This window comes from Lontra canadensis, unplaced genomic scaffold (assembly GCF_010015895.1).
Source record: "Lontra canadensis isolate GAN:19392208 unplaced genomic scaffold, GSC_riverotter_1.0 scaffold45, whole genome shotgun sequence".
Classification (NCBI taxonomy): domain Eukaryota; kingdom Metazoa; phylum Chordata; class Mammalia; order Carnivora; family Mustelidae; genus Lontra; species Lontra canadensis.
In genome coordinates this window covers 2,484,574-2,510,175 of record NW_022631039.1, presented here as the reverse complement: position 1 = coordinate 2,510,175, position 25,602 = coordinate 2,484,574, and the positions used below count along the sequence as shown (strand labels likewise).

General features: G+C 53.1%; 1 protein-coding gene across 8 annotated transcripts in view; it reads left to right on the top strand.

Annotated features, from left to right (window-relative positions):
- The window catches only part of AUTS2 (activator of transcription and developmental regulator AUTS2), a 1,079,185-nt gene that overhangs the window by 1,033,221 nt on the left and 20,362 nt on the right, over positions 1 to 25,602 (top strand). For 2 of the 8 annotated variants that reach the window (XM_032872387.1, XM_032872382.1), the window contains 4 exons: positions 20,487 to 20,958; positions 22,026 to 22,279; positions 23,163 to 23,383; positions 25,090 to 25,134. In XM_032872387.1, coding sequence (XP_032728278.1) covers positions 20,487 to 20,958; positions 22,026 to 22,279; positions 23,163 to 23,383; positions 25,090 to 25,134 — 992 coding nt within the window. Of the gene's footprint in view, positions 1 to 20,486; positions 20,959 to 22,025; positions 22,280 to 23,162; positions 23,405 to 25,089; positions 25,135 to 25,602 lie in introns of all 8 variants that reach the window. The other 6 variants (XM_032872379.1, XM_032872386.1, XM_032872385.1 and 3 more) reach the window with 4 other exon arrangements.

Below are 25,602 nucleotides of genomic sequence, written 5' to 3'. Positions count from 1 at the left end.
CGTGCCTTTCTCTCCGCGGGGAGGTGGCGGGGAAGGGAACCCGGGACCATTCTCGCTGCCTTTCTCTGGTTAGCGGAAGTACGGTTAGCTCACTGTTGCGTTAGTTTCAGGTGGGTGACGTAGTGGTGCCCCAGCTCCACTACCCATGATGGTTCTGCTGCGTTTCTGTCCTGGTGCTGGAGCCCGTGCCACGTGGGGTGGTCACGTCTTCTTGGAGGGACAGGTGTCGCTGTGGGAACAAATGAGAAGATTCCATAGAAGCGCTTACAGAGACTAGTGGTTTTTTGGGTTTTTCGTTTCGTTTTGTTTTCTTGGCACATATGGAAGTGTTGGGTTATTTTCAGTTTGGGGGCGTGTGTGATGTACCAATGTGTGCAAAGCCGTGTCGCTGTGAGGCAGGCGAGGAGAACCGGCGCCCCCTGCCCCCACCCAGGAGGTGACGCTGGCCGGTCAGCGGGGCAGGGGACAGGGTCCCAGGGCTACGTCCCCGGGAGCCGCGGGGACAGTCCAGGGGGCAGAGGTGGGTGGCCTCGTGCGCCCTAGGGGTTCTCTTACTGCGCCTCTCACCGTCGGTCGGCCAGGAACGATCGTAGAACTGCCGTAGGGTGGGTTTTCTGGTCGCTGAAGTCCTGGAGACGCCGGAGCGCGCGGTGGTCATCTTGGCCCGTGGAGAAGCACGGGACTCGAGGTCCACCTCCCCGCCCCCACTCGGGGAGCCCCCCTCCGCCGGGGGAGTTCCGACGTGCTCTGGACAAGGGTCCGAAGCCTTTCCCGTCCTGCCGCGGCTAGCCGGTCGTGGGGAAACTCCCAGCAGCCCGTCACCTGGCAGGATCACGGGTCCTCGGATGCTGCTGGAAACAGGTGCCCCAGGCGATCTTCTGTCTCCCCCACACGCCGGCCCTGGACGCCTCTCACCGAGGGGCCTGCAGCACCCACACCGGAAACCTCCGATCCAGAAGCCAATCCAGACGCGCCCTCACCAGCCGCCTGCCCCAGCGGCCGCGCCGGTGGACGTCCCCACCCGTGGCGCGCGAGGCTTCCCTTCTCCCCGCGTCCTCACCAACGCTTGCTGTTTCTTGTGTTCTTGACCGGCGCCCATCTGAGCAGTGTGCGGCGATCGCCGTGGTTCTGGTGGCAGGTCCGTGGTTGGTGGGGGCATCGTACGGGTGTAAACAATTGAAGGGTCACCTGTGGGTTCCCTTCCTGACCTCTTCCTCTTGCTTTTTGTTCTTCTTTATTTCATAAATTCTTTATCTGTCAGGAAGAGCCTGGCAGCACGGTTTTAGTGGTGTGTCCGGCTCTGAAGTTGAGAGACGGAGAACGGTGGCCTTACAATCACAGAGCTCATTTTTTTTAAAGATTCTATTTATTTATTTGACAGAGAGAGACAGAGACCACAAGTGGACAGAGAGGCAGGCAGAGAGAGGGGGAAACAGGCTCCCTGCCGAGCAGAGAGCCCGATGCGGGGCTCGATCCCAGGACCCTGAGATCATGACCCGAGCCGAAGGCAGAGGCTTTAACCCACTGAGCCACCCAGGCACCCCACAAAGCTCATTTTTAATAAGGGGAATCACAGAATCTTTTGACGGGAGAGCTCTGTGAAAGATGACTCTGGACTCGGCCTTTCATCTGTCTGTCTTCTGTCTGTGGTCTCCTCGCCAGGTGTTCACGGAGCCTGTCCTTGAACACCCCTGGGACACCATCCCAAGAGCTCTGTTCTTGCTTAGAAAAGTCTCATTTCTGTTGGGCCCAAGTCTGTTTCCCATGTCACGGTTCCCCCTTGGAGCCGTGTCCTACCAGCCTACCTCCTCTTCCAAGAGACAGCCAGCCCTCCGGATCCTGTAAGACAGCGGGGTCTCCTGCCCTCCTCCCTTCCTCCTTTCTGCGCCCACCGCCGAGAAGACAGGGCTTTGATGCTGTTCACCGTCCTCCGAATTCATTCCAGCCCATCAGGGCCCCGTCAGGGAAGGTTGGCAGAACCTCACGCGCTCGGTTACCCATTCGTCTTAAGACCACCAGAACGTGCATTAGGGTTGCTTCGGCCGATGTGAGCTTACCGCGAAGTGAATGGAGCAGCAGCCCTTCCCAGGCAGGGAGAGGCAAGGCTCGGCGGTCACGGTTTTCAAGAGTCCTGGCGGTTTTAAGCACACCCGTAGCAGCGCGCTGTGACAGTCCCTTTCTTTTCGGCTTCGGGGATTCGCGTTTCTGTCTTCGAGAGTTAGTCCGTCCTTCCTCCCAGACTGCAGACTCTGGGATGCTCTAGAGCTGTTACCGCGTCGCGTGGTAGCTGCTTGTGCCCCGCCTCCACTCAGACTCGAGCCGCCCAGGCTCGGAATCGCACTTCTCTGCGCCTCCCTTCGCTCTCCCACACGGAGCTCCGCGCCGCTGAGCTTCCTGGGGCTCTGTGGGGTGACTGAGTCAAGAGCGCCCTCTCGGCCTCCGCATGCCCGCACGTTAGCTCACCAGGGAGGACGTCGCAGAGGACATGCCGGATGCCGTCCGCAGCCCACGGGACAGTTTCCCGGCACGGACGGCCGATGCATTCTCTGCAGGACCAGGTTCTCAGTGCAGCGAGTTCCCGGAATCGTGCGGTCCGCTCTGCCGTGGTGTTGGGCACACGTTCGCGAAAATCCCCGTGCGGCATGCGCAACGGGAGACTTGCGGCTCGAGGGCTAAGGGGGAAAACGGGTTAGGAATATAAAAATTGCTTCACTCCCAGTTAGGTGGTTGTTTTGGGTTTTGTTTTTTAAAGGTGGGAGCCTTACAAAAATACTGACTTCGTTTTACACGTGTTAAATGCGGGTAAGAAATGGGGCTCCTGGGGCGCCTGGGTGGCTCAGTCAGTCTACCTTCGGCTCAGGGTCCTGGGAGCCCCACATCAGGCTCCCTGCTCGAGGGGAGTCTGCTTGTCCCTTCCCCTCGGCCTCGCCCCCCGCTCATGTTTGCTCATGCTCTCTCTCTCTCTCTCAAATAAAATCTTTTTTAAAAAATTGTTTGGAGGGGCGCCTGGGTGGCTCAGTGGGTTAAGCCGCTGCCTTTGGCTCAGGTCATGATCTCAGGGTCCTGGGATCGAGCCCCGCATCGGGCTCTCTGCTCAGTGGGGAGCCTGCTTCCTCCTCTCTCTCTGCCTGCCTCTCTGCCTGCTTGTGATCTCTGTCTGTCAAATAAATAAATAAAATCTTAAAAAAAAGGTTCAGAGATACGTAAGTGCGGCAGTAAACGTGGCGCTTACCTTGAATGAGGCCCGAAGGCGCCTTCGGAAGAGGCTGTTCGAAGGGTCGCAGCTCGTGAGTCCCCGTGAGGGGCGTGGAAAGTTGCGACTCAGGGTGTGGACCATGAGCCCGGGTCGCCGGCAGGTGTGCGGAGCGTGCACAGCCCGCCGCGGGTCTCCACGTTCACCCGGTGCCCCTCGCGGGAGGGATGCACGTGGCAGACCCGGCGTTCACAGTGGGACACGCTCCTGTTTCAGACTGAGGGGTCGAGCCGCCGTCCTGTCTCTCGCTCGTGAGCATCTCGGTTCTTCCAGTGTTCCCGGCCCCGGGAGCGTAAAGCCGCACACGTGATGCCGCCCCCCGCCCCCCGTCCGGAAGTTCTTAGGGACGAGTTTACGTTCATCGGGAGGCATGACAACAAACCTTAGAGACAGACGTGGCTCCTCCTGCCACTTTCCAAAGTCCCCTCCCGCCAAAAGGGTAATTTTCTAAGTCTGGTCCCTTGTGGCAGTGGCAGATTTCTCTGAAATTTGGGAGGTGGGGTTTGAATGTCTTCCCTTTCCGTCAGTCCATTCAAGACTTGGTTTCTCGGGGAACAGCGTAGAGGACAGACTTGTGTTTTACCCCACCCGGTTTCTAGTTTAAAAATGAAATTTCACCTTCTGTCCTTTACACAGATGTGATGTGTCGGTGGCCTTACCTGAAAATAGGCCAATGTGCCAGTGTAAACACAGACTCTCAGAACTAGAAAGAAGCCCAGAAATGGGGAGGCCCAGCCTCTTCTTAGACAAGGAATTCGAGACTCTGAGAGGCGAAGGGATTTACTCGAAGTTATTGGTTAGTTAGGGACAAACCCGGAATGCGAATCCAGTTAATTTCCGAACTCTCATGTGTTGCCTCTCCACACTGTGTCCTACGGCAGATACCAGTTCTGTTCATTTAGGGAGAAGTCCTAAGTCGGGGCACCTGGGACACCCCGGTCAGTCTCCGCTCGGGTCTTGATCTCAGGGTCCTGAGTTCAGGCTCGCGATGGGCCCCGCACTAAGCCTGGAACTTACTTGCGTACATACGTGCGTACACACACACATAAAATACACGGAACTTATATGATTTCACCTTCTCCGTGTACTCATGGGGTTGTATGTGGTCACTAGTCGTAAACACACATCCCATTGTTTTATTAGTGTTTCTTCACACAGTCTGGTACCACCCAAGCCCACGAAGGTACGTCTGCTTCAGACCACATGCTCCACAGTTACGTCTTTGCTGGGCAGACAGAAAACTGTGTTTCTTTGTGCTCAGAAACATTTAAGCATTTGCCACGAATTGATCTGGGGTTTTGAAGGGAAAACACCGCTGGTTGTGTTTGTGGAATTTTGGACGCATTTTACGGAGGATGAAGATTTTATTGCCTCTGGGCAGGACTCGCTTTCTTTTCCCCTTGATGGGTTTCGTTTTGTTTACATCTGCTCCCCCAGGCCCCAACACCGACTGACTGGACATTCGTGTCTTCAAGACCCACCGGCCTTGGCCACTTGGCCTGGGAGCCGTGGTCATTTCCAGTGTATGAGACATTGAACCCAAGATTCTGGGCACCTGATGAGAGCAGGGAGGGATGATTAAAAGTGTGGGGTGAATGATGATGTCTCCCCCTCCCCGTGTTTCTGTAGGAGAGGAATGAAACGGATGTGTTTTGAGCCCCTGCCGTTGCGAGAGCACTTTCAAAGTGTTCTCACATGGGGGAGGTAAGTTTTATTTTAAACCTGGGAGGTAGGGGTTATCTTTCCTCAGGGGATACTTGAATTCTAAACCCAGCGCTTTGGAGACTCTGATTTCAACTAGAATCATCTGTCCTAAGTGTGGTTGTGAGAATAAAGCAATTTAGAGATCTGAACAAATCCGGGCCTAGAAACGTAACCAGTGTCCGCAGTTGTAAACAGGCTCCCGGGGTGAATGACTGTCAGCCATTCGTGGCCGAGAGGACCAGGTTGTGGGCAGGCACGTGTCCGGTGTGGGGACATTAGCCCGACGCCCTCAGTTGTACCCGCTCTTTCTAGGCTTCTCCCTCCCGTCTTCAAGGTCGGGACTTCCAAATAGCCTTCAGTTCTGCCTTAGGATTCATCCGAAGCCTTCCATGGCACCTGGGCAAGGGGGAAATTTTTAAAAAATGGGCACACTTCAGTGAGCCAGCCTGGCCTCTGGGGACACGAGTAGCTGGTGACGTGGGGCGTGAGCCCTCGTTGGGTGTCCCGGACGAGCCGGGGGATGGGGACAGCGCAAACAGCACCGCCAGCCTGGAGGCCCCGCCGTGGAGGTCGGGGATGTCCTTGCGTCTCGGTTCAGCGCAGGGGCCTGCCTTGCGGGCGGGACTCTGCGGAGCAGCCCGGACCCCGGACAGAACCCAGATCTCGGACTGAAGCGGTCCTCAAGGTTGGGCCCGGGACGCAAAGGCTTCCTTCCGGGACTGCCCTCCCCCGTGTGGTCGCGTCGGAGGGGTGGAGCGCGTCCTGCTGTCTGCTGCTCGTCCCGCAGGTGCCATCGCAGTGACGCGCTTCCTCGGGACGGGGGTGACGTGACTGTGACGTCTGCCATTTGCAGTCTCTTTTGCAGCTTTAAAAGATGAACTCCCAGCCCCTGCCTTCTTGGAGAAGCCCTTGTTCTACAAACCTTCATTGTGTGATCTCCCCTGCTTGAGTTCCGCCGTGTGCGCACGTGTTTCCCGGTTGCGTTTTGCGCTCGCGGAGCTGCCCTCCCGTCCCTCCGCTTCCAACCCCGTGTGTGCTGGACCCCGTTAGCGCGCAGGAGCACTTCCTCCTCCTGGGTCTTTCGGGGCCGGGTCGTTGTTCTAGTTTGTTTTTAGCAGTTCTCTTTAGCTGATTTTGGAAAGATCCTTTTGCTTTGGTTTCCTCATAACGAGTACATTACATTGATAGCACTTATTTGACTTCGTATCACCTTTGCGGATTTCAACTCCGCCTTCTGTTGAAAATGTAAATACTGCAGAGGGCCGGATGGGCCCCTCCCCGTGACAGGACCCCAGGTTCACAGCTTATGTACCTTTTCTCATTTTTTCAATACACATAAAATAGCGTCATGTCTTCTCTTAGTCTGTAGACGACTCGGATCCAGTGTGAGCATATTCCGAAAGCTTCACCTGCCTTTGATCATTAAGATCGCTCTCCTTTAACGTGATGGGCTTTTGATTGCCTTTTTTTAATACCAAAAAAACCCCCAAAACTATCAGAATCTTTTATGATTCAAAATAGAACATTAGTTTTATTTTATATCAAAAATGGATGCTTAAACTTCCTAATAGCTTCCAATTATTTTACATTTGCTTGTGTTAGATACTATTATTTTATTGCAGCATAATGTTCAATTATGGAAATGACTCCAAAGAGACATGATTTTTCTGGCTTAATGTGTAATTGTTTATTGAGTATTTTTCTCATTATAGCAATCTTTTTCCTTCTGAAGTGCAGATATGAAGAAACTTAGATTTTTTAAACTGATTATTATGCGCCTACAGAAACCGAGTATTTACCAAGGAACGACTGTATGGAAGGCACTGTGCTTGGGATTGAAATAAAGACCAGGATCTGAAGAGGTCCCTTCCTCCTCCAAAGAACGAGTCATGTGTGCTAAAATCCCAATCCAATGTCTACTAAATGCCCACTGCGTCCCTCGGGCATCGGGTCTCTAGAATGGAAGTTCATCAGAGGGTCAGGATGGCTGCCGGGGGCTGTGGGGCCTGGAGAAGACCCTCAGCAAGGTCGCTGAGGGCTCTGGAGGGCCAAAGCACCCATCGGTGTGTGAGCGGAAGAGAGCAGGAGTGTGGAACTCCTGGCTGGTGGTCAGAGCCGAGCGGGAGCACAGCACAGCACAGGGCCGTGGGGAGGAGGTGGGGGTTGTTCCATGTATGGGGAGAAGCCGCCGCAGAGTTTCCGGCAGGGGTTGCCATGACGGCGTGATCGGATTTAGAGGCTCGTTCTGGCCGCCGGGGAACAGCCGATTCTGGAACCATTGATGTTTGTGTTAAGTCGCGTCATAAGCAGTGCTTCACACGTGAGCCGCTGGGGAACGTGAGGGGTTACGTGAATGCATCGCTGCTGTGATTCTGAGCCTCGATGATGGCTGTGGGGCAGCCGCTGCGGGAGGCGGACGGGTGGGCTTGACTTCAGTCCTGTTGAACGGGGGGTGGGGCTGGGACAGCCAGGGCACACGGTCTTCAGGCATCTGGAAAAGACACTGTATTCACTCCTGCCATCGGGTTTGAAGACCTCTCTGAAGACAAAGTTTGGGTATTTGCAGGAGAGTTGAAGTCATTGTGACAGTATGTGTCCCAAGCCTCCACTTTGGACTTTGGCCTTCCAGGATTATAAATAAGTGGGAGGCAACACTGTGGTTTTCGGTGACTTACTGCAGTCCCACCTATACCCCAGGGACAGTTACAGTTCCCCACGGTTTCTTTCTGGAGAGTGGTTTTAGCGTTTCAGAGTTGAGCGGCGACTCACGCAGTTTGCGAGTCCCAGGTGCCCGGTACACCGTGGAGCACCACACAGCGCTACTTCGTAGTCGGCTGAGGTCCCCGTCGTCCTCCCGGCCTTCCTGCACTGTCTTCTAGATGTGGATCTTCAGACTTTACATTTGAACATGTTTCCTTTTTCTGTGATATGTTGAGGCTAACGAAGTAATGACAAGAGATGAACTAATAGCAACAGATTCTAGTTTCCTACCAAGTATTTACTCCATGGGTGGTTGATGGAAAATCAATTTAAGGATTGGTAGACTTGCTCTTCAAAAAAGATAAAGTATTTCAAATAGAGCACACAACACAGTACCCCCACCCCACCCCCCAACACATACTCTCTATTTTTAGAAAACTTTAGTCACTTGGTGTTGGGATTCTTACTTTATAACTTAAGACGTGGCATTTGTCAATTTGTGCAAATCAAGAGGTTAGTGTTCATTAACCTCTGGGTGAAATACCAGAGAAGACTGAGCTCCGGAGTGGGAAAGGAAAATAGAGACACGGTGATGTTCTTCTGAGGAGTGTGCCCCCAGCATCTTATTAGGGAACTCGTGGACTTGCAGAAGTCCTGTAGTCCCATTGCACGAGCAGCTGCCTCAGAATTTTGGTGCTGGTCATTCATGACACAGATGTCCTCTTGACACTGCCAGTGAAGATAAAAACACATCATTAGCTTGGTCCCCTACGCGGCAGCCCGGGCTGTTTCCGGTGAGAGTTTGCTCTCCGGTACACATCCTTTGGCCTTCGTTCTGCACGTGGCGTCATTCCCAGTAGATCTGCTTCCTCTTCCATGTGAGAGTCTTGAGGTCCATGAAGACGGCTCATGGCCGTGCTGACAGGCAAGACTCTGTAACTCCCCGTTCTACATGCTGAGCGATCTGGGGAATGTGCATGGAGCCAGCCTGGGAAATAATCACCAGGAATAAGGGCTCATTGTCGCTAGCCCTCATGACTGTGCCCAGTCCTGGAGGTGGCTTCTGACCCACCTCCCACCACCCCGCCCCTGCAGCAGCTTACAAGCTGGGAGAGAACCCAGCCAGGAAGGAACGAAGGAGCTGATTTCCAACAGTGGCCGTGGGCGGTGGGGACGCAGAAGGACTGGAGACCTTGCGGGTGGCGATGGTTTGGGACCAGAAAGGTCCAAACGTACTTCGAGAAATTGTCGGAGTCCTCGATTCCCTGGTCTGTCTCCTTTAACTGGAGAAGCAAAGGCTCTACGATACTGAGGGGAAAAGGCAAGTTTCAGAGATTGGTTCAGAGGCATCTGTGGTGCTCACACGTACGCGGCTCAGACACACTGCGGGCGCTTGGCACCCCCGGGGCCCATGGGCCAAAGCAGGCTGTGTGAACAGACTCGGGGAGTTTTGTCATCTGCCCTCGGGAGTATAGGCAGGCGTGTCTGAAAGCTGACGGGACAGCCATTGCCAAAGCACGGTAACTGTTCCCCAAGGCAAAACCCCCTTCCCACAGTGACCTATTGAGAACAGGACAGGAGTGGCTCTTGGAGCTGTCCCGCCATGCGTTGCAAACACGTTGGTTTTCGGGTATTTGCTGATGCCTTGAAGGAATAGCCTCGTCCTTCCCGACTCACCAGGCGACAGCTGTGTGAACTTGCTAGAAAAGTGCCCAAGGGCGCTGACGTTGCTTGAGGGGATGAGCCCCCCACCCTACAGCTCTCTTGGCACAGCCCAGGGCCAGGACTAGACCAGTCCCTGTGCCCTTGGGTCTGTGATTCCTTCCTCCCTTCTGTCCAAAGCAGAAAGACTTGGTTGCCCCTGGGAGGACTCAGCAAGATTTGCTTCACCCCTGCAGACTAGGCGAACCTAAGACCTTCTTTTTGGCACCTGGACCCTGACAAGAAGGGAATTTTGAGGGAGGAGCAGATACAAGGGTGTTGCGTGACCCAGGTGACACTCTCGCTTAGAGGGATAAAGTATGCGCCTTCTTGCAGACCCCAAAGCAGTGAAAGAGTGAGCCGGTGTGGACGGGAACTCAGGCCCCCAGAAAACCAGCTGATGCGTCATAACTCCGCCCTGCAGAGGGTTGAGAAGAAACCTGGAGGTGGGAAGTATCTATGCATACGTAGGGCCTAGGAGCCAAGGAAAAGCCGAGGATAGACTCGAAAGATGGACATTCTGCCGGGCTGTCGTCATGCCCCCCATGCAGCCTCCTCGCTGCGTCCCAGTGACTCTCTGCTCTGTGCCAAAAAGGTCACAATGTGCAAAGTGGGAAGGTAGAGTGACTGATTGATAATATTTCCGTACACCTTTGGTGCTGGTGGCTTTTACCTTTGTCCTTGAGAAAATAATCTTGAGTAAAATTCAGTGTCGAAAATAAGGTTTCACCTGGAGCCAATCATTTGCCCACCTTCATGGCCATGATAACCTCTTAGAGTGTGAATGTTACCAGCTAGAAGCCTCATTCCATAGCCCCATAATCTCATAAACATCTTGACACCACAAACATGCAGATCCAGGAAAGGTTGCTTGTCCCGGTAAGAGACGGAACGAAAAGGACGTAAGACACCAAAGGATTTTGGCATCGGAAGGTGACCAGAATCAGATTGGTGTTATGATTACTGGCCCCTTCTGGCTCTGGACACGAAACTGTCAGGTGAAGTCGTTAGAAGTGACCAGCGGGCCACAGTATCAGGAGGAAGGTGTCCCCATCTGTAAACGGATCTGTGAGTGTCCACGAGCTTTTGAGCCCTCATTTACACTTGGCAATGACGATACTAGAGGGAGGGCTGCCTGGAGGAAGGTGGCCTTCTTTTCTTCTCATTCATATCCCCCCTCAGTTGTTCTCAGTGTGAAAGGGAGGATGGGTGGGTACCAGGAAGTTTTGTTGTTGTTGTTGTTTTGTTTTGTTTTGTTTTTAAACCAAGCCCCTGAAGTCATCATTTATTTTCAGTGCCTTGGTCCCACCTCTTGGAGAATTTCCAAAATAAGCAAATGGGCTTCTTGTTGTCTTTGAGTCTAAGGAATGTGTGCTGTGGCTTTCCTTGGGGTGATGGCCTTGGCCCTAGACTTGCCATATCCTCAGAGCAGGGGGGCCAGGTTGCATGAATCCAGACATGTGGTTGAAAATCCTTTTAGAACCTTCCCTCGTTAGGACCCCTTGTCACACCCTAGAGACCTAGCAGTATCTTGTTCAGTGTCAAGGGGCACTGGTTTTAAAGGTGGTTGTAGGGTGCCGGGGGGGCTCAGTGGGTTAAGCGTCTGCCATGGGCCCAGCTCATGATCCCATGATTATGGGATCGAGCCCCACATCAGGCTCCACGCCCAGCAGACAGTCTGTTTCTCCTCTCCCCTGCCCCTCCTGCCTGCTTGTGATCTCTTGCTCTCATGTCAAATAAATAAAATCTTTTTTTAAAAAGGGAAAAAAGGTGGCTGTGCTTGTGCGTATTACACACACACAGGGTCCTGAGGGAACTTGGTCAGCAGCCACAGAGGGCCAGAGAGGATGGGCCAGGAAGCGGAGACCCGTGGGAGGGGCACTGGCGGGGTCTGGGGGAGGCAGAGGCAGAGAGGTGCGGGCGATGGAGACCAGGCAGGAGGTGATCTCGTGCAACTGGTGAACAGGGAAGCCGGCAGAAGGACACAGGCAGAAACAACGGGAGACGTGTGCCTGGCCCCAGCAGGGCAGCTCGGGCTTTCTCTCGGAAGGTAGCCCCTGCGGTCTTCCCGGTGCTCTTTGTCACTGGGGACTTGATCTCCCGATGCCTTGCAGTTTCCTGTCCGTCCTTCTACCCTCGGGACCCAGCGCAGGGCTGGCCCGGGAAGGGACACCAGCCTTTTCCTTGTATGAAGTGAAAAACCCCGTTCCAGCTAGGTGTTGACGCTCTTAGGTTTGGTCAGGACTTCTTTATGCCCCCTCCCCGTCGACCCCCGTAGATCACAGGCCACTTTGCTGCTTCTCATTCTGGTCTTTCACCGGCACCGTCCTCCGTCGCTCGGATTCACTAGACGCTCCGGGAGAAACAGCGCAAGCCCGGGTCGACCGTCGTGGCCCGCGCTGCGCAGGAAGAGGGTTGGGGAGCTGCAGTCCGCATCTTCAAGGCCGATCCTCCCCCTGAAGGCAGAAACTCGGGCACACGCGGGAGGGTGGATGACTTTGTGGGGCGAGGCTTAAGGTGGGATAAACCTGAAAGAGCTTTAAGGACACTCCCCTGTAATCTGTTGATTTCCTTCAGTGCCCCTCGCAGGCTCGTCTTGGAAACGAGGCGACAGCCAGCGGGCTTCTGCGGTGGCGGCGCCTCACCTGCTGGTCCCGCACACCTTTCCCAGCAGGCCGGCTGGCCGTCCGCCAGATGCAGGGACTGTTTTTCCTGTTTGGGATCTTGCTTTTCCCAGGAGCCCTGGAGCCCTCGGGGGTTTTCAGGACAGACTTGAGCTCAGAGCGCAGCCTCCCAGACGGTAGTTAATGTTGACACAACATGACAAGCACAGAATGGAATCTCTCTGAGCCCTACCAAGCAGCCACCATTCCCCTGATCTCCCAGTCTTGCAGGGTTTGAAAATTAATTTGCCTTGAACAAACAGTGGGTTTTCCTCAATTTATTTGTCCAGTTTCAGTGACCGAGAAGAAGAGCTGCGAGGCTGAATGTCAGCCTTCCTTTCATCCGGGTAATTGAATCTGCTCGTGGGACACACTGGTCTCTGTTTCATGACTGGAAGAAAAGAGGGGGAAGAGGAATGTGAGGAGACAGGTGCATGCTGGAGACGGTAACTTTTTCTGCAAAACGCCAGTGGAATGTGGAGCTCTAGGGGCAGAACCTAAAGCATGGGAGAGGTCAGAGTGGATAAATTCAGTAGCGCAATTTTTGTTTTAATAAGTATGTACAAAATATATGGTCTTTGCCAAAAAGGAGGTTTTGTTGGAGGCACAAGAAGAAGACGAGAAGGTGTTTAAAAATGGATCTGGTCAGTAGCTTGAAATTATTGTGTTGATTCACAGACTGTGACACTTTGCTATGTTTCTCGACTTTTTAATATAGAGCATCTCGTCATTTATTAATAGTCCCACTTTGCCTTAATTTAAAGCCTGGGTTTCTTGCACCACCACCCCCCCACCCTTATTTGGCTTCTTAGTCTTCGTTCCTTCTGTGTGCTGAGGTCTTTGTGGCGCTCTCATTCGGACGGAGAAGTAGAGAAGTGAACTAGAAGACAGAATAACGTAAAGACAGAACATACCCATTACTGGATGCTCTGGGTCAGGCATTTCAGGAAGATGCTTGGGTTCGCTACCTGATGGCCGGGGCCCCACATAACCTTCTTGATGTCTTGAAGGCTTGTTTGTGTTTGCTGCCGTAATGACCTTGTTGTGAGTAAGACGCCATCGGGCTTTCCAACCTCGTGTAAAGACACGGAAGCACAGAAATGTGCCGTACGAGGCTTCTTCCAGTTCTCTCTGTCTCCTCCTTCATCGTCCACGTTCGCCAGCTCCTCTTTGTCCAGACACACAGGCAGAGCCAGTTGGACATGTTGTAGACAGAAGGCCCTATCTTAGCCTCGTTTCTGAAGGGCAGATATTTATCTGTCCCCTGGGTAAAGAACTTTCTAAAAAATTCTGTCTAGTAGGTAAAGCAGTTTGACGAGACCAGTCCCTTTCTAGTTGACTTCTGTCGTGTTGGAGGTTATCCCGTCCATGAAGGAACTTCTTTTAAAATACACGGTTGGCCTTTGGACCTGGAGGTTAGGAACCCTGACACCCCCTCTCGCGCAGCCAAAACTCCCCGCCTAACTTAGGACTCCCCCAGACTTTACTAACGCCGGCCAACTGTTCACCAGAAGCCTCACCAGTGACAAACTTTGACATGTATTTTATACACGTATTAGATACTGTATTCTGAAAATAAGTCAGAAGAAAATGTTACTAAGCAGGTTATAAGGAAGGGGAAGGGAAATTCAGAGTCTTGTAGTGTATCAATCGAAAAAATGTGCCTGTATGTGCACCTGCCTGCCCACCTCACGCCTGCCCTTTTCAGGGCTCAGCCGCAATATCGTTTTTCGTTTACAGTAATAGTACATAGTTCCTAGAGAAAACTTGGAAAGGTAAAAAACTCAAGTTGAAAAACGAAAGTCTGTGCTTATCTCTGGATGGTGGGATTCAGTGAACGTTCTGACGTCCATCTTCCTCCTCTTTTCTCTGTGTGCGCATCCGCACGTTTATGGAGATCATTTTCAGTCTTGAACGCTAACTGGTCGAGGTGTACTTTATGTTACTTGGTAGTAATTTTGTCATGAAATTATTTTCTGCAGTAGTTTTGGGAACACTGATTGTTTATTTTGTGCTCTGCCTGGTAGAAAGAACTTAATTTCCACCACAACCCTTTGGAGTACTTACTGTATCTTTGCCGTAGGATTCTGGGCTTCCAGAAACATCGTAGTTCATCGTAGGGACATAACACAGCTCATCTCAAATCAACCCGAGCACACCCAATGCCCTTTTTGTGTGATATAAAAAATGTGTTATAACACACTTTTGTTCTTTACTTTCTGGAACAAAATATATGGTTAGATGCCTATCTATACATGGAATTTTTAAATGCCTATAAAGCCCTAATGAAAAGTAAAGGAGAAACAAGCAGCAAGTAATTTGTAATGACATAATACGTTTTTAAGTACGTAAATATTTATTTGCGTTGGAATACAATGACATGGTCAGATGCGCGAATCCCTCCGTGGGATGGTACATAAATATGGTGGGTATGAAAGCGGATTCTTAATGGTACATGTGACGCGGTAATTAAAATGCCTGGAGCAGGCATCCCGTTGGTGTCATGATTTTCCTAAATGGTGAGAAACCAGCCCTTGGTGGTTCATAACACCGAGACGTAGCAGACATAGCGGCATACAACAGTCGTGTTCCTGGAAAATCCAGCATGTCTTAAAACGATGCAGAAAATTACTTTGTGTTTATATGTGAAAACAGTCAGGTTCTAGATGTTGGGCTTCCAGGGGCACAAATGTCCAGTGGGATTTTAGGACATTAACTGAGATGTTGTGTGGCATTGTCCTTCATGTTCAAGTACATCTAAGGTCCCTGAGAGCCACCAGGGCCCTCCAGCCACTGGGACAACGGAACACACTCCCCGACAGTGTGAAATCTCCCCCTAGGGGCGGTAGCTTCTAAAGAGAACCACGTCTCAAGTGGCTTTGACTTCCATCTCACTCATCATTAAATACCCTTGAACATAGACTTCTCAGAGCATATTGGAGGGTACGTTTCTGAGACCTTATGGGCCCGGTCATTTTCCTGTTAGATTTGTTTCCAAGTATTGGATGACTTGTTACTATAAAAGGGATCCTTTTGTTTAATTGAACTTTGTATTCACTATTGCTGGTGTGTAGAAAAGCTACTGATGTTTGCGGTTTGTCTTTTTTAACTTGGGTATTTTGCTGAGTTCTCTTATTCTCATATATTTTGCAGCAGATTGGGTTTTCTAGGTAGATAATTATATTCTTTGTAAATAGCTGTTTCGCCTCTTCCTTTTGTCGTGTTGCGGTTGGTTTTGTAATGTAAGTGACGGGATGGTTTGTTTCTGGCAGGTTCAGTCCACGTGGTCTCTAACACTGAGTAGACTGGGACATATTTCTGCGTTGAGGGGAAGGTGTCTGTCATTCTGTCCTTTCCAGTTTACGTCTGTGCTCAGGTTTAGTATTTTTCAGTCAGTTTTAGTGATTGGTATCTTTTCATAAAACCCGCTTTATTTTCAAATTTATTATTATAAACGTGTGCATTCTAATGTCTTACTTGGTAATAAGGTACAGTCTCCGTGTCTATGCCACTACCACTATTCAAATTCTCAGTTTTGCTTGCTGTGCTTTTTTCTTTTTCTTGCTCAAACTGTTCTTAAGTGTAAGTCCAGTTTTCTTTTAAGAATTTTAATAGGTAACATGATCGCATAATTGAAAAATTTAACTCTGTCTGTATGTGTACAGTCAGATATCTCCCCCTCCTCCAGCTCCCTGTCTGTCTGGTTCTCCTGCCTGAGCCCCTAAGCAGGACCACTGCTACTGGTGTCTTAGACACTCTTTTAGAGCTTCTTTATGCATAAAGTAAAAACGGATATATATTACTTCTCTTCCGTTTTTCACAGAAGCTAGCAAAATGCCATAGCTTGTATGCAGAGTTCCTCATTCCTTTTCAGGCTGTAACATCTTCCATTGTCTGCATGTATCCGATTTCTTTTCTTTTTTTTTTTTTTTAGATTTTATTTATTGTTTGACAGAGAGAGAGACAGCGAGCGAGCGAGGCAACACAAGCAGGGGGAGTGGGAGAGGGAGAAGCAGGCTTCCTGCTGAGCAAGGAACCCAATGCAGAGCTCGATCCCAGGACCCCAGGATCATGACCTGAGCCTAAGGCAGATGCTTAAGGACTGAGCCACCCAGGCGCCCCTGCATGTATCAGATTTCCATGTAACCAGTTCCCAAATGATTACATTTTAGTTCTTTCCCAACTTGCAGTTCAAAGCACGATGTTTTATTGTGTCTAGAGACTAAATCCTTCCTGAGCTGCCTCAGTTTCCTTGCTGAATGTTTCCAAACTGCCCTCTTCAGAAGCTTTGGGTTTTTCTAGTAAAGTAGAGCAGCCCCATTCCCCCCAGGGAACTTGTATCACATTTGGATCAACAGTAAACAGATTTTCCATAATCTGCCCTTATCTTTTTAAACAATGTTGTGTTTGAGTCAAGGTTATTGAGATGGAATTTACATGTAGCAAACTCACCCCTTATACCGTACACTACCGCGCACTACGCAGGGTAATTTCAATTTGCATGTATTTTATTAGAAGCATGATATGTTATTTTTATAATCACAGAAGAGAGCTTTTAAAACCCCGAAATGTAATGAGTAAAACTTGTAAATAAGACTCGTCAGTTTGCACATTCTTACTTCTTCCAACCTCAGCAGATTTCATCCTTTGGCAAACCCGGAGCACACAGAGCAATACAAAATGATTTTTTTAAAAAATGTGTTCTTGCCAATTTTGGAGAAGCACAGTAAGACAAATTGACTGTCAAGATGGAAAAGCTTAACTGGGAAGATACATTTATTGAATAATTGAAAGGAAGAGGAAATGCATTACCGATTAGCCACAAAAACGCCTGACGCCTGAGCTGTGCCTCGAGAGACTCGTGTAAACGGGGAGTCGTAAAACTGTCTCGGCCGCGAAGTTCCTGCCGGCTTCAGCCTGCCACGGCCTCACGCGTGGGTGTCACAGCAACGAGGGGTCGGTGGGTCGATGAGAGCTCGCAGGGTCGGCTGAGGCGCGCTGCTCCTGACCCTCTTCCCAGCTCTCCTAACTGACCCGCTGCACTGTCTCATGGCGCCGGAAATTTTAATGATTCCTGCTTTGCTTTAGGATTTTTGCGTCGGAGGGGGCAGCAAAGTGTAAATCAGAGAAAAAGCGACGATTGGTGGCAAGAGTTGGGAACGGGAACGCGAGTCATGGGATTCATAGGGAACCTCCAGCAAGCAGGTTGCTTAACTTCGCTGGGCTCCTCCCCTCCAGTGAGCGGACTGGAGAAGTTCCCTGCTCCTCACTGGAGAGTCCAAGCCTCAGTAGCATCACCTGGGAAATAGTCAGAAAGGGAGGCTCGAGCCCCCCCCCCCCCGGAATTCCCGAGTCCTGCTGGGCTTTTTAATCAGATGTCCATCCAGGCCCTTTGTACGCATTTTATTATTATTTTCTAAAGATTTTATTTACTTATTTGACAGAGAGCACAAGCAGGGGGAGCAGCAGAGGGAGAGGAAGAAGCAGGCTCCCCGCTGAGCGGGGAGCCCAATGCGGGACTCGATCTCAGGACTCTGGGATCATGACCTGAGCCAAAAGCAGAGGCTTCACCATCTGAGCCACCGAGGTGCCCCTTTGTCCACATTTTAAAGTGTGAGAAGTGCCGGGATGGTTTCCCAGATTCGGGTCTTGTGCCAAGATCCTGGTTTTGGGTCCTCTGAGTCATTCATCCCAGACGACCCCGTAGAAATTGACAGGGCTCGCTGGAGGGGTTGCACACAGATTGTCCAGGATGGCGATCCCCAGGCCGGGCGCTGCTCCCCTCGTCCTGGCTGTGTCTAGGTTGGTGCCGACCCCCGGTGACCCGGGAACAACAGAGGAGACGCGAAAGCCGGCCCTGTTTGCCTTTATGGAGCCTCGGGAAGCGAGCCCAAGCCTGCATCATGGCCCCGGCAAACTCACCTGGCTGACTCGTCCACATTCTAGAAGCCCATTAAACAAAGAACAAGGACATAAATTTAGTCGAGCTACATAAGCGAAGCTCTTACCTGTGTGTGCCTAATGTGCTTCCTTCCCGGCATAAGAAAATCTAAGTTGATGGCCTCTGGGTGGTGTCCCTTGGCAGAGGAAACTTTCTTTATGCCCGAGAGAGACTTTGGACATTGATTCTTGGAGGGAGACCATGCATTTGAAAGTAGCGAGGTGGGAAATATTTACGTATGTATTCTTCATTACTCCAGTCTGGAGAGAACAAAGCGCTGCAGGTGGGCAGAGATGGGTCCTGCCATTACAGCACACGCAGTCATCCTCAGCCGTCCGAGTGTCAGAGCGGGGGGCGTCCTGCTCACACGCAGAGAATCTCGTGTAGTTTGTGCAGCTGGGATGTGTGGGTGTTAGCGCTTCTGCCCCAGACCTAACTGACCCTCTCGCGTTGTGGGAACCCCGTCTCTGAGCTCGTGGACGTGCTTGCGACGGTGACCTGGTGGGAGTGATGGCAAAAACGGTGGGGTGGGGGGGGACGCGCCAGACCCCCTGCGGATACAGGGTCGTCTTCCGTGACTTAGGACTTTGGCTGCATGGGGTCCGTCCACATCGGGAACCTTGCTGTTCTCAGCCCTCGAGTTAGAAACTACGGTTTTGGGAATCCATGAGGTCTCTGCTTAGCACAAGCAGCAGTCTTCCCGGAAAGGCTCTGACGGACGGCACGGGATGGAAACACACGCCAGTGGGATGCCGGGAGTCTAGCGTCACTTTCACCAGGGCCTTATGGGCGGTTTCTCCTTGGAGCCGAAACGTGCGAAGAGCGGACTGTCTTCGCGTGCGGTCGGTGCATTTGTGCCGGGCTGCTCTCAGCCAAGGTCACTTTAGCCGAAAACGTGCTTTGTTTGTAAACCCGTTCGTTCTGCTCTGGGGCACGTCACGCGTCTGATCTCTTTACCAAAACAACACTGAAAATCATGGGCTGCTCTGATGCAGGTTCCAGGGCAGGAAAGTGGGAAGCGTGTGCGCCCAAGAGGGTGTCAGCAGAAATGGGCGGGCCCGGGGAGAAGGGCGCGTGCTTCTCACACCCGGGACAGTGAGGCCGGAAGGGAAAGGTCGTGCCCCAGGTAGTTTCCTGAGGGATGCCTGGACCCATCCTCACGTCAGAGAATGTTGTCAGTGTTGTGATCTGTTCTCTTCCTATCTCTGAGCTGTGTGATGGCAAAAGGATGGCTGCTTGTAGCACCAAGATGTGAGAAAGGTCATCCCCCCGGCCGGCAGATGTATGCAGAAGCACTGACGGGTCAGCAGGGGGATTTCTTCCTATTTAATGCCATTTCTGTCTTTCATTCTTCTCTTAGACGACTTGATGGGCTCGCACTTAGTGGCTAATCAGACACTGCTCTGATGTGGCCAGGAGCTTCGGAGAAAGGTGGAGCTTTTCTTACTGTTAGCCCTTACTATTAGTATAGTACTTCTTACTATTACATAGCTTTTTTACTATTACTATTTAACTATTACTATGTTTTACTATTACATAGCTTTTTTTACAATTTTTTAAGATATTAGTTATTTTATTTTAGAGACTGCGCACACACACGCACGGGATGGGGAGGGACGGAGGGTGAGGGAGAGAGATTTGCAAGGAGACTCCGTGCTGAGCGGAACCCGACACAGGGCTCGATGCCACAATCATGAGCCAATTCCAAGCTTAACTGACAGTGCGACCCAGGTGCCCCGAGAAGCCTGTCTTTTAAATTCATAACAGGAGTGTGTACTTGCCACATTTCTTCCTTGGTTGTGGAATTTCACTTAAATTACACCTCCAGGCTTAGTCAGCATTCAGCATCGCACCCAGTGGTCCAGAGGGGTGGGGGGCCCTTTACAATGCCTGGCATGCGTAGGTGGCTGTAGGTTGATCGGAATTCGTGTTTGCACCGTGGAGCTCCGACGTTGCTGGGGTCCATCGGTGAGCGTGCGGAGGCCCGACGTTTGACCAGAGTTTAGCACTTGCCAAACACAAAATTGTTTCTGTAAATGTCAAGTGTGTCTCATCGGTCAGAATGGAAAGGGGAAGAGGCAAGGCAAGAAGAAACATCTGTGTGTGGTTAAGTAACATTGGCTTCGCTGGCTGTTTGGAAACACCACTCTTTTGTATATTCAAGAGCTGTATGCATTTTAAAAGGGAAAAAAATCAACTCGTTGGCTCTTGTTTCTTAATTTTGCTGCATAAAAGGCTTTCTCAGGATTAAAGTCAATGCGCATTTTGAGACTCCCGGGACGTCTTTCTGAAATGCAGCCTCCTGCAGCGGCTCACCTCTGCCCATGTCCCATGGGCCCTGCTCGCCGTGTGCTCCTGTCCCGTACGTTTACATGTCAGGACAGGAAGCCGGGACGTGGCACTAGGCCGTGTGCCGTGTTGGTGGGACTGTGGGGCCTGGGCTTGGACTCGGCTTTCTGCTGCGTGTTTATCTCACACTCATGTGTCATTGCCTGTGATTTTGTCTTTGCTCTTCCCCATGCAGATCCGGACTTAGGGGTTGGCACCCTCCCAGACCATGACAGCCAGGATGCGGGGCCAATTGTCCCCAAGATATCGGGTCTAGAGAGAAGCCAGGAGAAGAGCCAGGACTGTTGCAAAGAGCCGATCTTTGAGCCCGTGGTGCTGAAAGACCCCTGCCCTCAGGTCCCTCAGTCACTGCCCCAGGCCCAGGCGGAGCCCCAGCCCCGAGCTCCTTCTCCAGACCCCGACCTGGTGCAGCGCACGGAGGCGCCCCCTCAGCCCCCACGTCCAAGCACACAGCCGCCCCAGGCGCCCCCAGAGGCCCAGCCTCAGCCCGCCCCTCAGCCTGCAGTGCAGAGGCCGCCGCGGCCGCAGTCTCCGGCCCAGCTGCTGCACCAGAGCCTCCCGGCCGTGCAGGCGCACCCCTCGTCCCAGAGCCTCTCCCAGCCCTTGTCGGCCTACAACAGCAGCAGCTTGAGCCTCAACAGCCTAAGGTGAGCCCGTCTGTTCTCGCCGCGCTCGCGGTGGCCTGGCTTCTGCCATCCTCTTTCTGCGGGAGCGTTGCAGACAGTCGCCCTGTGCGGAGGGAGGCCGAGAGGGGAGGCCCAGGGAAGAGGCGCCGCGGGAGAACCAGCGTGGAAACCTGGGGGGCACCAGGGTTGGGGGTTCTTAGAAGGGAGGCCATGTGCCTCCGAGGGAGGACGGCACAAAGATGCTCCATCTCCCTGCGACTCGAGTCAGAAGATGGGGACCGGGGAGGGCTCTCGGTGAGGGTTTGCGTCACCGCGGACTTCCCGCCTGGGCCTTCAGAGAGGCGGAGGAGCAAGCTGTGTCGGCAGGAAGAGGCTGTCTCCCGCCTCAGCTCTGTGGAACCGCACGGGACGTCTGCGGAGTGGCACAGAGCAGGACCGCCCGGGCAAGGGAGACAAACCCCAGGGTGTGGCGCCAAGCGTGCCCCATCCTTGCCTGCCCCCGGAGGTTGTAATTCTGACCTCCTGGGACTCTTGTGCCTTTGTTTGCCTTGTGACAGCCTGGTGACTGGGGGGATCTTCCTGTCCAGGGCAGGCTAACTGCCTTAGCCAGGGTTCTGCCCCGGGATCATGCACGTGGCCCCCAGAGCAGAGCAGTGGCCCGGGGTTCCCAGGTCTCCTCCCGCCTGTGCTGCTCCATCGAAGGGGTCTCAGACGGGCTGAGCTCAGGTCATCGATCTTGTTCCTCTCCCGAAACTGTAGGACGTGTGTCTAGGGGAGGCTGGGAGGGCCCAGGGCTCCTAGGGGCAGAGACAAGAACTTGGCTGTAGAGGGGAACGGACCTGGGTTTGGGGCCAAAGCCGCCACCCGGACCCCGAGTGCTGGTAGCTCTGGGGCCTCAGCTCCTGTCCTGCAGTCGGGGTTACGACTATGGCAGAAGTTTCTTGTGCCTCCCAGGGGAGGGTCTCTAAAGAGGAAGGAGCAGGAGAAAGTGTTGAGGGGCTTTGGGCAGAGAGATAGGACTTTTTAAGAAAATAAATTGCTTACCTTTCTTTTCCTTTTCTCTTTTCTTCCGGTGGTGGCTCCCACAGCAGTAGCAGAAGCAGCACCCCGGCGAAGACTCAGCCCGCCCCTCCTCACATCTCTCACCACCCCTCGGCCTCCCCGTTCCCCCTCTCCCTGCCCAACCACAGCCCCCTGCACAGCTTCACGCCCACCCTCCAGCCCCCCGCACACTCACATCACCCCAATATGTTTGCCCCTCCCACGGCTTTGCCTCCCCCACCGCCGCTGACTTCAGGGAGTCTGCAGGTCCCCGGACACCCGGCCGGAAGCACTTACTCAGGTAGGAGGGTCGAGCTTCCTCGTGGGCTGAGGTTTGGCCGAAACATGTACCTGCACCGCGGCACCCCAGACCCTGCGGGGGAGGATGGGGGGCAGTTGTTGGAAATCTTCCAGATGGGTTTGCCCGCTCTGGGAAAGCACAGGTTGCAGTGCCCGGTCACCTGGCTCCCATGAGAGGGACAGACACGTTGCCAGGCCGAGACTGCTCCTTGCCAGGCTCTTGAGAATTCCGTCCTGGTGTAAGGGGCTGGTTGTCAACGAGGAAGGCCTTCTCCCTTCTTCCGAGGGGAAGGTGGTACTTTCCGTTAAGTGGTCCCGAAATCGGGCTTCGGCTGTGGACTCCCCTTCTCCTCCCCGGTATTGGTCAGGCCAGGGTCCCGAGTCTGGGTCCATCGTAGCCGTGGTCACCCCTGCTGCAGGATTTCCCCTTGAAGAAGGAGGCACGAGCACGTGGCCCTGGAACCAGAGATCGGGGTGCAGTCCCTGTTCTTAAGCACTTAAATATATGAGTTCCTGAACCCCCCAAACAGCCCACAGCGTGGACGATATTACTGTCCCCCTGTGGTGGAGGAGGGAACCAAGCCCCCGATGGGTGACTGACCATGCCCCGGCTCCCCGAGCTGCCACCACCAGAGCCGAAAACTGACCTCTGGCGCCTCAGCCTGGGGGCTGTGCCCGAAGCTGTGAGCCTCCAAGAATACAGTCCGGTCGTGGCTGGTGTCAGGGTCCTCCGGCCGCGGCTCTCCTTCCGTCTGGGGGCACAGGGGCCTTCGGGGGTGCCCTTGGCCCGGTCCCCACGCTGGTCAGGGCCTCGGACGTCCCGATCTGAAGGATACGACAGGTGCGGCGGAAAGCGTCATCCTCTCCCTGCCCTTCCCTTGCAGAGCAAGACATCTTGCGGCAGGAACTGAACACGCGTTTTCTGGCGTCTCAGAGTGCTGACCGCGGGGCTTCCCTGGGCCCTCCGCCCTACCTGCGGACCGAGTTCCACCAGCACCAGCACCAGCACCAGCACACGCACCAGCACACGCACCAGCACACCTTCACGCCGTTTCCCCACGCCATCCCGCCCACCGCCATCATGCCGACGCCAGCACCTCCCATGGTGCGTACCCCAGGCAGAAATGTGAGGATAAGTAGAGCGCGGTCTTTTCTGGCGCAGCACGCTGGGCGGATGGGGCTGTCGGGGCGCAGGAGCTGGATGGGGGGCGGTAGCCACTCGGGGCTCCCCCGGCCTGGTCGGTCTGTGCTGGGGAGAAGGGGACGTGCCCTGCTCCGGGCAGCGCCAACCCGGGGCCTCAGGTAGGCGCTTCTTTCTAGACGGTTCTGTCTAGCGCTAGGCGTGCGCACGGGTGGCTCTTGGGGTGGGGGGTGAGGGGCGGGCGTGTTCTCGATGCTTTGTCCCAGCAGTGTTGGAAGTTAACTTCCCAAAGGGCAATTCTGTCTCGAGCGTCCTGGGAGATCGCCACCACGTACAGAAAGGCACCTGTCCTCGCTCCACGCCCGTCGTAGCAGATAAATGCTCGCAGGATCTTGGGAGTCAGGCGGGCCGTCCAAAGCCCTGGGCCGTGTCCGTGATCCCCTGCGCTTTCTGGTGGCTCCCCGAAGCCCGTTTGGTTGAGGGGAGGTGCCGTTTCTTGTGTTTCGTAGGACAGTGCCCCGGGCTGGTGTCCTGCCCTGTCAGCAAGCGTTCAGGGAGCCACGCGCCCCCAGGGGCAGAACTCGGCCTTGTGGTGGAAGGCGCTGCTGATAAGGACACGGTCGACGTCTTGACTGGGTCCGGCACGTGCCAGGGGAGCCAGTTAGGACTTTTTTTTAAACTGATGAACGATACTGAATCGTGCCATATTAGGGTGCTAAGTATCCTGAGATAGAGCCCTGTCTGCCACCGTGAGTGTTAGGGTGTTTTACTTCCTTTTAAGCATTTAAGGACATACTTGATGTAGTGTGGGCCTGGGGAGAGCAGACTTGAATTCTGTCATTTCAGGAGGTGCGCCCTGCACCAAACTTTGCATCCTCTCCTCCCTCCCTATTTTGTTCAACTTAAGTTTTTAAAATAAATCTAGATTTTAAAGTTTACTTTCTGAATTTCCAGAGGAGAATATTAGAAATGAGACCTTGGAACCAAAATTTTTTTCCTGTAACAAATCCTGCGTGCTTTTTCTGGAAGAGTTAGACGTCTCAACGATCAATGTTTTTAAGGGCCTATTATTTTGGAAAAGCGTTTCTGACAGCAGGTGTGAGCAACAGCACAAGTAAATACGAGACGGGGTTGCTGACAGCACCAGGACCTGATGTTACTTAGAGGAAACACAGGCATATAGTCTTTTCTGCTCAAAAGAGAAGTTGTAAAAAAAAAAAGAAGTTTTAAGACCTCGCCCAGACGCCTTTCCATTTGGGTGTGGTGCATCTTGGCACACGGCCCGAGGTCCGGTCCTTCTGCCCAAGAAGAGGAGAACAGGGAATCTCCATGAATGACACCAAACGCTCGCTCCTCTGATTGACCTGAATAATCCCTCTTCTCTCCAGTGCAGATGTCTGGTTTGTGCCAGTCTCTAAATTTACAGACTAGAGGGAAAGACACTCGCGCGTGACCAGGGCCTAAATGCACCGTGTGGGTTCTCACTCTGCTTTTCCATTTCTCGTCGGAGCAGCTCAGAGTCGAGAAGGGTCCCGTGCTAGTACAGCGAGGTTGTGGAGTCGGGTGACAGCCCAGTGACAGAGCAGCTGGCCCAGGGCTGCCTCTGCCGAAGCACTGGACAGAAATGTAGACGCTCTGAGTAACTGGCTTCTGCTTTGATCCCTTTACAGTTTGACAAATACCCTACAAAAGTTGACCCATTCTACCGGCACAGTGTGAGTCTCGCTACCATGCTACCATCCGACGTGACCGCGTTTCCATCTCTGTGCTCTTGCCGCAGACCAGTCTTTAATCGTCTTCCCAGAGTTCCCATTGCTCCCCGTCACCTCAGATGCTTGCTTCTGTGGCGTTCGCTTCTGGTCACGATGCAGTATCGTCTTCCGAATCAAAAGATCATTAGCATGCCCAGCCCCGAGAGGCCCGGGGGGGATGTCCCTGGGCGCCGGCGTCCGGCCTCAGAGCGGGGGTCTGCAGCACAGTCACCCTGGCTGCGGGAGACTCTGAGATCCAGTTGTGCGGTCATCAACCCCGGTGTCATTAATGCCATATTCCCAGAATTGGACTTGAATGATTTCTTCCAAATACAATGTCACTCATCTTTCTGACTCCTCCGAGGCTTAACAAAGCTGGTTCTCATGTCCTCCCACGTGGCTGGTCTTGTCCTCCTGAGCTTGTTAAAAATA